Source organism: Leptonychotes weddellii, chromosome 5 (assembly GCF_054177405.1).
Source record: "Leptonychotes weddellii isolate Sample4059 chromosome 5, ASM5417740v2, whole genome shotgun sequence".
Classification (NCBI taxonomy): Eukaryota; Metazoa; Chordata; class Mammalia; order Carnivora; family Phocidae; genus Leptonychotes; species Leptonychotes weddellii.
Genome location: NC_138373.1, coordinates 142,240,831 through 142,252,697, shown reverse-complemented (window position 1 = coordinate 142,252,697; position 11,867 = coordinate 142,240,831). Strand labels below are relative to the sequence as shown.

The 11,867-nt window shown below is 33.7% G+C and overlaps 1 protein-coding gene across 3 annotated transcripts in view; it reads left to right on the top strand.

Moving 5' to 3' along the window:
• WASHC3 (WASH complex subunit 3) overlaps positions 1–11,867 on the top strand; it is a 51,838-nt gene that overhangs the window by 12,770 nt on the left and 27,201 nt on the right. Inside the window, exons 4-5 of one of the 3 annotated variants that reach the window (XM_031025912.2) lie at positions 783–890; positions 4,636–4,743. In XM_031025912.2, the coding sequence (XP_030881772.1) occupies positions 783–890; positions 4,636–4,743 (216 nt within the window). Of the gene's footprint in view, positions 1–782; positions 891–4,632; positions 4,744–11,867 lie in introns of all 3 variants that reach the window. The other 2 variants (XM_006731302.3, XM_031025913.2) reach the window with 2 other exon arrangements.

The following is an 11,867-nucleotide window of genomic DNA, read 5'->3' as shown; positions in this document are numbered from 1 at the left end:
CTAAGCAAAATAAGTCAATCAGAGAAAGACATGTATCATATGATCTCACTGATATGAGGAATTCTTAATCTCAGGAAACAAACTGAGGGTTGCTGGAGTGGTGGGGGGTGGGAGGGATGGGGTGGCTGGGTGATAGACATTGGGGAGGGTATGTGCTATGGTGAATGCTGTGAATTGTGTAAGACTGTTGAATCACAGACCTGTACCTCTGAAACAAATAATACATTATATGTTAAAAAAAAAAGAAAAAAGAAGAAGAAGATAGTAGGAAGGGAAAAATGAAGGGGGGGAAATCGGAGGGGGAGATAAACCATGAGAGACTTTGGACTCTGAGAAACAAACTGAGGGTTCTAGAGGGAAGGGGGGTAGGGGGATGGGTTAACCTGGTGATGGGTATTAAAGAGGGCACAAATTGAATGGAGCACTGGGTGCTTTATGCAAACAATGAATCATGGAACACTACATCAAAAACTAATGATGTATGGTGATTAACATAATATAATAAAATAAAATTTAAAAAAATAATTCATGGGAAAAGAATGGTTACGAGTGACGTTAGATTTATGAGAAATTATTAAAAAAATATTTTATTTGTGAATGCCTTTCACTTTTAAATAGTTTATGGCATGGAAAATTTCAGACACCTAAGATGAGATTTTATAAACCCTATTCCTGTAGGCTTAAAAACTTAAGATAGCTATCTAAAATTTACACTTAGAAACTTACAGCAGTTAAGCAGCTAATATTATTTTCATATGCCAACATTAATTTTCTTTTCTCAGTTGTCATCTATCCCAGGCCTAGATGATGTCACATTTGAAGTATCTCCTGTAAGTGTCACTGGTATCACAAAAGAATCACATTCTGAAACCACTTCAGAGAAATCACAGGTAAGTATTTAAGTTCCAGGAAGCATGAGCAGATCTTCTTGGTTAAACCAGACAAACCTAGTAGCAGGTTTGAAAGAAGTTAAATAAGGATGTAAAACTTTGAATAGTAACATTTTAAAACCTTGAGATAGAAAAGGAAGTTTGAAAAAGTTAACTGTTTTATGTTATTTTGAAGAACTCCCTGAAGTTAATATTTTCTTTGCCTGTAAAAGAGAAACTATACACAGGACTAAGAGAAATCTTGAACATAATAATGTTCTTCAAGTTCACTATGGACATTTTTCCTACATTATTATAAGAAGGATACTTTTAAAATGTTTTATTATAAAAGCCCTCAAACACACACAAAAATAGAATAGTACAATGAGGAACTAAATGCCCATTACCTAGATTCTCCAGTAAAGATTTTGTTACATTTGCTTCATCTTTCTTTTTATCGCTTGCTAAAGTGAATCCCAGGCATCATATCATTTCACCGCTGTGTAATTCCTTGAGCATCTCTAAAAAGTTCTGGCATTTTCTTGTATAACCACAGTGCCTTTATCATACACAATATAATTAACAGTAATTCTCAAATGTCATCCAACCCCTTGTTACTCAAAGATTGCTCCAGACACCAGCAACATGGGCATCACCTGGGAGGCCTTGTCAGAAACACAGAACCTCAGGCTCCATCCCAGACCTACTGAATCAGAATCTATATTATAACAAGATCCCTAGGTGACTTGTAGACTCTTAAATGAGAGATACTGATCTAGAAATATCAAGTATCTAAAAAATGTGGTTTTGGAGTTGATTTGTTCAAATCAGCATCCTAATAAGGGCCACGCTTTACATTTGGTTCTTATGTCTTAATGTTCATTTATGCCCTGTATACATTTAAATTTGATAACTACTTTTTATGTCAAGAAATAAAAATTCTCGTTGCAGAATAGACCGTCTCTAGTAGTGTATCTCAGTGAGGCATTAAAATTCAAAATAAAATAATCACTAAAATAGTGGTCTGTCTAGTAATACTGAACAAACTGACTTCTTAGCTATATGAGATTCTGCATTTGTACCTGGAGATACTTTTCACAGGATATTTTTTAGGTTATGATTACATTGGCTGTGATGATAATGACAAACATGCAGAGGGCGCTTAACAGTGTACCTCCGAGGCATGCTCCTAAGTGCTTATCAGAAATTAACTCATTTAATTATCACAACAGCCCTATGAAGTAAATACTATATTATCACTGCTACTTCACAGATGTGTGAAATGATACACACAGAGGTTAAGTTACTTGCCCAAGGTCAAAAGAACAAGTGTAAGAGCTGGAATTTTAACCCAGGCAATCCAGTGCCACGAGTCCTAGCTCTTACCTGCGACACTACACTGTCTCCAGCACCTGTGTTGAATTCATTCAGTATATTGAACACACATGGTATGAGGCCATGGGAGGAGCCATAAATTTAGGTATAATATGTTTTGGGGGAATGAAATAGATGACCATTTACTTAACAATTAGATATTAGAAAATTTAACATTCATTTAATTAATATACCAAATTGCATTATGATGGCCATTGGGATATATATATAATATACAAGAAAAAAATCCAGATGTTTTAGACATCATAAGGTCCTTTCAATTAAATGTGGACCATACTTTTTCTAAAATAAGGCATGTATAAAAAATACTAAGAAAATGTTTTCACTCTACCTAGTAGTTATTCTTCAGTGGATATTAACCATCATTATGTTTAAGTGGTATCTGTCTAATTTTGAATATTAATTTTTTCAGGTGTTATTATGAATTCCATCTATAATATGTATCTTAAAACTTATGCAGTTGTGTTGGTCCTACCTATTTAAGGTCTCAAAAAATTTATTACAAGTAATCACAGCTAAATTTTCTAAAATTCAGTATAATCTGGTATATTTTGGCAATTTTATTTAAAAACTATATATTAATTCACTTGGAGAATTTATAAAGATCTGTTGGCTTCCTGGGTTTAAAAAATTGTGGTCAAGTTACATGTTGAGTAACTTAATAAGATACCTGTTCAGCATGTTCTTAATATTCAAATCAACTTCTTCTTTCTTCTCCATTGTTATTTTTTATGTAAAATATTTTGAAACGGACTTAAGTGCTGCTTAACACAGAATTTCCACCAGCATTACAGTCAACTCACTTATCTGATAAAAGATAATCATGTACTTTTTAAATCACTCATTCATTTCAATCTCTAATCTGTACGAGTCAAAGACTCGAGTTTTGCGTACTGATTTTTCTGCAACTTTAATTTCATGGTTCAGATCTTATCATTACTCACAATAGAACATCCAATTGTGGAGATTGAGAATAAAATGAAGGACAGTTGAGAGATATGATAGAGGATTTAAGGGGTCATTCAAATAGCAAAGGTGTAAGTGCTGACATAATTAAACCTTGTTGAGATCTTGGTTATTAGGCAAAGTTAAGGCTGAGTTTTGAAATTCGTTAGTCCTATGTATAATTAATTCTCATTTGTTCCATTGTGCTATTGTATGAGTTTATTGTCCATAATTTTTTTTAAAAACATACTTGGGTCTTGTTTGAATTTTTTTATTTAATTAAATGTTTTGGACTTTTTGTATTTATGTATTTTAAAGATGAATTATATATATATATATTAATATGGCTACTCACTTTTGTATACTTAGTGTTATATAACCGGAGAAACCTAAGGAATTTTTGGATGTTTTATTTGGTTTAGAGTTTTCAACAGGTTTAATTTATATTTGGATTATCTGAGGAAAAACCTTAATACATAGTTCATATTCTAAAACCTATGAATATTTAAAGGTATTTCTTGATTTATCTACATTTCAGCATAGACATGTAGACATACAATTGATTTCATTCTGTTAAGGAACTTCCTTGTAATGCTAATTTATAGATAAGGAGTGAGAATTCACAAAAGTAAACTTACTCTAAATGTTCAGTTTGATAGAAAAAGCAAGAACTGTATACAGACAGTTCTAACATTGCACTTTAGTGAGGACAGGATTCCAATATGGACAATTTTCATTTAACAGAGTACCATGCAAAATGAGAACTGCCTATATGATAAAAGCATTTTTATCTAAAAAGACCATTCCCCAGTATTCTTTAGTGTAAGTAGATTAACATTAATAGTTCCATCAGTAGCTGAAATATACAAAACCAGATAATTTTGTCCAAAAAATGGGCTTCTCTTCCACAGATTCTCCATGTAGTGCTTTCTAAGATGATAGAATAGCCATATACACTTAGAGTAAAATTATTTAATAAATGAGGAATTGAGTTGTATAGATGGTAGATACCTAGAAAATCAATTTACTATCTGCTAGAGTTAACAATTGACAAATGAAATAGTTTTATTAGCTTTATTAAAATTTTTATTAATATGTCCATCTATAATTCGTGTGTTTTTTGGCACTCTGGGGACAACTAAAGCAGAATTCTATTTTTTAATGTCATGAATATATTTGCATTTTTTAAGGAACAGTATAGGTTGATACTAAGTGGAACTTCCTCTGAAATCATATTTAAGTATTTGTAAATATTTGGACACATATATCCCATAATTAAATTATTGGTTTTTAAATTTAGAAATATGATTTTTTTCTGATATTGATTGCTTTAGAATTATAAAAAAGATACATCCCTTTTTAAGTAACATAATGGACCCCTTCTGTGAATTGTCTAAAGATTTACACGCAATACTCTCTACAGCAGAACAGTTTACAAGACTCTGGACCACAGGAAAGTGAAGTAACACCAGAAAATATCTTAACTGTAGCCAAGGATCCAAGATATGCCAGATATCTCAAAATGGTTCAAGTGGTAAGCTGATTTGGTCTGTCTTCTCTGTCTAGCAGCCTCATTTGAAATTCTTAACCCTAGAGGTTTCATTGTTATTTTTTATATCTGAGAAAACTGCTAAACCGAGTGACCAAGTTTTCGACCCTCTTACTTCTTTCTTATGTTTAATTAATGCCCTGATAAAAAGTAAACAGAGGTCAAATCTTTCTAGTTAAAATTGATCTCACACTTCAAATTAACATAGTTTAATATAAATCTATGTAAATTTTTTTGCTTTACATAAAGTTATCAGTAAATCTTGGATGTATCAGAGGAATGAAAGTGGACTATTTCTTAAATCATATGGCTTTAGCTTAATTCCTGTATGCTAGTACAAATAATGAGTTTTGTGTATATTTATTCTGAATTTCATCCCTCAGTGGTTTGGTCATAGAAAAGAGCTTAAGTCTCTTGGCCATTTAGGTAGAGCTTTTAATATTATATGACTTCAGAATTAATTTTTTTTTTTCTGAGAAATCATTACATGGTCTGATACCAGAAGTTAATTTCTTTTCATTTTGATAGAAAGTCCTGTTGCAGTGGTTGAAGGACCTAGCTCTTCATCATTTTTTGGTTAATTAAAAAAAATAATGTATTTCTAAAATTCTATCAAGCAAAAGAAGTACTAATATTAAAGAAGAACAGTTTTGTTTTGCTCTCCATGATATTATTTATCACAATAATTTAAGAACAAATACTATCTGACAGTCAGAAAGAGTAGATTAGTTCATTTAGAAGCAACAGAAATGACAATGGGGAGAAGAAAATACATTCACTTTTCCTGGCTGTCAGAAGAAATGAATTTGTCACTTTCAAAATTCTTTATTGACAGCCAAAACCCTGGATTCTAAGCTTTAGAAAAAAATAAACCAGACTTTGAGATGAAAATATATAATGTTCTTTTATAAGAATAAAATAGGGTTAGAGTATGAATTATGATAAATAAATTTTTAAAGCTAGAACCCAGTAAAGCTCTGTTAAGCTTAAAATATGAACTGTTAAAAAAACTGTCTTACTCTTTCAAACAGAAGCGGAAAAGTTTTAGAATGACTCTGGAAGACTTTTTATTTAGTCTTTTCTTGACTAACATATATAAAATAGGAAATAGGAACATCTACTTGATGATATCTACAAGAATGCCGTGAAATCTTTGATAAAAGACTACATCTTAGGATAATTGTTATATTAATACAGTGCTTCTGACTTTCTAAAAAGTTTAAAAGCTCTTATTTTCCTTTTCAGTATAAATTTACTGTCCATTTATTTGACAAATATTTATTATACACTCACTTTAAGGTACTATATTAGGAAATGTCTAGATTTATTTAGCCAGCTAAGGTTCCCAGACATCACTTGACATTTTTATTTTTGTTGTTAATTACTTAGACAAATTCCATTGTTTTTCAGAATCATAAATATATCGTGTGTGTGTAAATGACTCTTTAAATATTCATTTTTCTAATCCTATGACTTACCATTTCATAAAGGATAGAAGCCAAAGTCCTTCACAAGCCTATGAGATCCTATACAATTTAGCTCCCCTATTACCCTTTTGATCTCATATCTTCATTTACTCTTCTCCAGCTCTCCTAGCTGGTTTGATGTTCCTTGAATAAACATATAGACAATCTCCTGTCTCAGCCCTTTACCTCAGCTATTCTACCTGAAACACTTTTTCCCAGGTATCTTGATGGTTTGTTCCCCTACTTTTTTTCATATTTTTACTCAAATATTACCTTCTCTCTGACCCCATTCCTTTTACCTCTTCCCTGCTGTTTTTTCTTCATATAACTGGCCAATAAGATATAAAATACTACCTATTTTACATACTTTGTGTATTTTCTATCACTAAAATACAAACTCTATGAGGGTAAGGAATTTTTTGTGTACTGTACAATTCCTAGAACAATAACTGGCAAATAGTATTTACCTCTAAATGAAAATGCCTACATTTTCCTCTATGCCATTTTACCTTTTGATAGGTTTGGTAACAGATTTATTTTTTACACCAGCTCAGTGGTTTTCAGACTAAGAAACATTATCAAAACATGTTACTGATTCCTACCATACTAAATAAGAATCTCTAAAGTTGGGATTTGGAGCTAGAGCATATGTATTTTGAAAAATAGCTGTTTTGATTAAGAGCTATTTAAAAATATTTTACACCCTATATAACATTAAAATACTTTTTATTTTAAAACATTTAAGAAATAATAGCTCTTGTTTTTGTTTTTAACTATCTAATTCTATGGCATTGCTTGGCACTTAGCTTCAGTCTATCCTTTTGCTTGGTGTTACTGAGTATGAGTAGGGGCTCAATTTATTCTGCTTTAGACCTTTCCTGTTTTTAACCCAATTTTCATTATTTCAGTCCTTTGCCTCTCTTTTGCCCTTGGTACGTGTGTTTCTAATTCCTAAACATTTCCAAGGTTCTGGAAGTGCTACTTCTTTGTGGTATCCCCTCTTCTGGCACATGGATTTGGCCTTCCTTTGCTATGCTAAGTCCTCAATCACTCTTTTATCTGCTTTTAATTTCCATGTGTTATGGTTCATACATGCTTCTTGTCATTAAAATTAGTGTTTGTGTTTTATTTCTTTTTGCCTAATTGTTTGAGGGTAATTTTCCAGAAGAAAAAGGGGAGCAACATCTTTACACTGCCATCCTAAAAGCTTCATCCAACTTTCATTTAATTTTATTGTTTTCAGTTTATTGTGCCAACCTGAATCCCAGAATCTTCTGACCCAACTTTTGTTTCCTTCTGCTCCCTATCCTGCATTTCATTCTTCAGACAAAACCACAAACCCTTCTCAATATTAGTTCCATACTTTTCCACTTCTGAATCTAGATTCCCCTTCTCTTGATTACTACATGTCCAAATTCTACTCATCTGACATGTTCCTATGAACACTTCCTTCTGAACCCACCAACACTTAAAGCTAGAAGTAATATCTCCCTTCAGTGATCTGTCCAATCACTTAAGTTTTTTAATGGAACTTAACACGTCATATCTTGTTCTTTGATCATTTATATTTTTATTGCCCCTGTTGAAAAGGAACCATGAGAGGAAGTATTGTATTTTGACTCATCGTTGCATTCTCTTTGACATCTTACCCATAAAAGGTGCTCAATCAATACGTGTTGTATATACTATTTTATCCTGCATATTAACTCTCCTTCCCAGCTTTGTGTCACCTGGAAACATTTAGATATATTACTGTTTCTTCAAGTCACTGATTTTAAATGTTTTTAAATGTTTTGTGGGACCAGATCAAGAAGAGACCAACTAGAGATCTCCCTCAAGGTTGATATGAATCTGCCAGTCATTGTTCTTTGGATTATGGTTATTAAGTCATATATAAGTCCACTATTTTTCCTGTTTCCTAAGAATATCATGAGTGACTGTCAAAATATCCAACCACAAATGTAGTTGCATGTTTGACAATGTCCAGGATTGTCTTTCCTTGGCATGGTCACTACCAGAGTTCCTGTTATTTCTGCATCATCATTCAATTTTGGCTTTTGTTTAAATTTATGTATGAAATAGTTAAATCAATTCCCTTCATTACATCCTTTATCTGTTGGAGGATAAAATTTTCAGCCATGTGACAAGAATTTATCAGATGCTCTAATTTGAGCAAAATTAAGCTGCCAGTACATGTGAATAGCTGATGTCCCCATCATGGCTATATCTTATCCTTGTACTTGTTTGCAACATGTTTTATGAAAGCCTGATCTAAATCCTCCCATCTGGTTAGGTTACCAAACTCCATTTGATAATACAACTTTTGCCTTCTTTTAGCCTCAGTTGACCAGGGAATTGGGGGGGTTCCTTTATCCCATGTTCAAGAATCTCCATATGTATATATTTATGTATATTGATTTATAGGTATCTTCCACTTTCCATTGTAAAACATTGTAAGACATTCCTTTCAAATGCCAGCTCCCATTCATGAATTCCTTTCCACTAAGTGTTAACAGTCCCTGAGATTTACTTATTTTGATATTGCAGTTTTGCTCTTTATAAACACATTTTTTTAAGCTATTGGATTTGTTTTCTATTTGTTCATATTTCTCCTCTTAATAATTACCTGCTAGTTCTTCCACTCTGTTTTTTCTCCTATCATATTATTACTGCAGTTTTAGCTGAAGATTATTTTTATTCTTTGATTTCAGTTTAAAGCCCCTTGGTCATACCTATGTGGGTCTTGTTAAACATAATCTTTTGGTTCTTCTGAACTACTTAACACTTTTCCAGGAGTATAATCATTTTAGTGTCATAAGTCATTACCTAACATGGTTCTTCGGCAGCATCTGCATAGCTAGTTGTGTTTCCTATATCCATATCTTTACAAAACTATGGCTTTAACTGGAAGAACAGATGACAATACCACCTTGCTTTAAGAAAGGCCTCACAGTAAAAAGAGTTGTTCAAGGCCCATTATAATCTGTATCATTGATTCATTCACATTCTGTCAATGATGTGGGAAGAATCTAGATAGTTTTGTATCTCTATACTTCAGGAGAGTAAATTGCCTTCCTGTTTTCTGTTTAGTCTTCTAATCAGTTATTCATTCTGCTGAGGTGGTTTAGTTCCTTGAGTGTGACTGAGAACAAACAGGATTCAGAGGGATTAGATAGAAAGAAAATCAAATTTGACCACGTACTATATGAAGGAGCCTAACCCCAGCTAATTTGAGAGGGTAGCTTCATTAGAAATTGCCTTATCTATATTGGAAAGTTTCACTTTCCCAACATAATTGTAGATTTTTATTAAAATGCCCAATTTTTCTCAACCTCAGAGGATGACTAAGGTTTCTCTTGTTTGCCCACTACTAAAAATTTAGTTTTGGGGTTCCTGGGTGGCTCAGTTGGTTAAGCATCCAACTCTTGATTTTGGCTCAGGTTATCTCAGGACTGTGAGATCAAGCCCCACGTTGGGCTCCTCACTTGGCGTGGAGCCTGCTTAAGATTCTCTCTCTCGCTCTCCTGCTACCCTTCCCCCCCTAAAAAAAATTGGTTTTAGTTACTAATGTAGAGAAAGACCAATATCTGCATAATCCATCAAGTGAGTTGTGCTTCGGCTATTAATATGATCTTGTCATCCATTGTACACATTGCTACATCTTATAAAAGCTGAATTTTAGAAGCCTACAATCTGGAATGTAGGGAATTATTTGTATTGACAAAAGAAAAGGTAGAATGGTCTCAAAAATATACCTGTCTTTCTGAAAAAATCACTATATACCAACTGTATAAAAATCTCCTAAAATCCTCCAAATAACCATTTCTATACCTCAAAAGGAAATTAACAATGCCATAAGTTCTCTCACCTCTTAAGGTAATTGCCTTTATATTTTTGTCACTTAAAAATATGAGTTGCTGCTCCATAAGCAGAGTCTTATACCTGTAATTCCACTTATGTTGTTTCTTATCTTTTACAAAGTGTAGTAGTCTTCCACTCAGTGTCTTAATACTTACTAGGCCCTCAACCCTCTTGTAATCTATTATCTTGCTTCCTTCCTGAATTATTGTCTAGACCGTTTCATTCTCTCTAAGACAGGGAGTAGACAACTATTTCACAAACCCTTTAAGCTTCTTCACTAGTATAAAAGCTTGAATTTGCTGACTAACCATGTAGCGATCACTCACTTCAGATAGAAAGACTTTAAAAGTCCTACAAATTACAAATACAGATTTTTTTAAAGATTTTATTTATTTATTTGAGAGAGAGCGAGACCAAGAGAGCGCACAGAGGGAGAGGGAGAAGCAGACTCCCCATGAGCAGAGAACCCTACAAAGGGTTCAGCATGGGGCTGGGTTCCAGGACCATGAGATCAGGACTTGAGTGAAGGCAGACACTTGACTGACTGAGCCACCCAGGTGCCCCTACAGATTTTTTTTTAAATGTTCAGGCTTCCTACATATCAGGATGAACTAGTCTTTTTTTTTTTTTGGCTTTCTTTCTAAGCTGCCATGCAAACTTCCTCTTCCTGAGTCCTAGCTATCTCCTGGAATGTACTGCTTTGGTATTTATTTGCCCTGCTTCACTTGCCACATACCTGCAAATCTGTTTTAGAAACTAGGCAATTCATTTGCAATGACATGGATGGAGCTAGAGTATATTATGCCAAGTGAAATAAGTCAGTCAGGGAAAGACAAATACCATATGATCTCACTCATATGTGGAATTTAAGAAAGAAAACAGATGAGCATATGGGAGGAGGGAAAAGAAAAAGAGGAGAGAGGGAAACAAGCCATAAGTGACTCTTTTTTTTTTTAAGATTTTATTTATTTGCGAGAGAGAGAATGAGAGACAGAGAGCATGAGAGGGAGGAGGGTCAGAGGGAGAAACAGACTCCCCGCCGAGCAGGGAGCCTGATGCGGGACTCAATCCCGGACTCCAAGATCATGACCTGAGCCGAAGGCAGTCGCTTAACCAACTGAGCCACCCAGGCGCCCAAGCCATAAGTGACTCTTAACAATAGAGAAGAAACTTAGGGTTGGTGGAGGGAGGTGGGTGGGGGGTGGGCTAAATGGGTGATGGGTATTAAGGAAGGCACTGGTTGTGATGAGCACTGGGTGTTGTACGAAAGTGATGAATGACTGAATTCTACTCCAGAAACCAATATTGCACTGTATGTTAACTAACAAAATTTCAATAAAATTTTAAAAATAAAAAAACAAAAAAATAAACTAGGCAATTAAAACTGCTTAATTATTATAAACTTCTTTGAACAGAAGCCAACAGAATCTTTCAAATGTCACAAGTACCAGTTCACAGAGAAATAAACAGTACCTTGCTTTTTGGTCTCCATTACCTTTTTCTGTCACTCCTACATTACTACCCTCTGTGAAATATAAGAATGATTACATTTCCAAAAAATAGTTGTTTCTCTGTGACACAATTTGAATGCCTAGGAGTACACCTAGATCTTTATTCTACTTCTGGGATGCAACATGGTATAGTTTCTTAGCCTTGTCATACAGTCCTATGTGACCATGGTCATCATGTCACCTCTCAAGGCTTCAGTTCCCTCATACATAAAATGAGATCTGAAGTTCCCTCTAGGTTTTTGATCTATTAATTGATCCCCAAATTTGGATC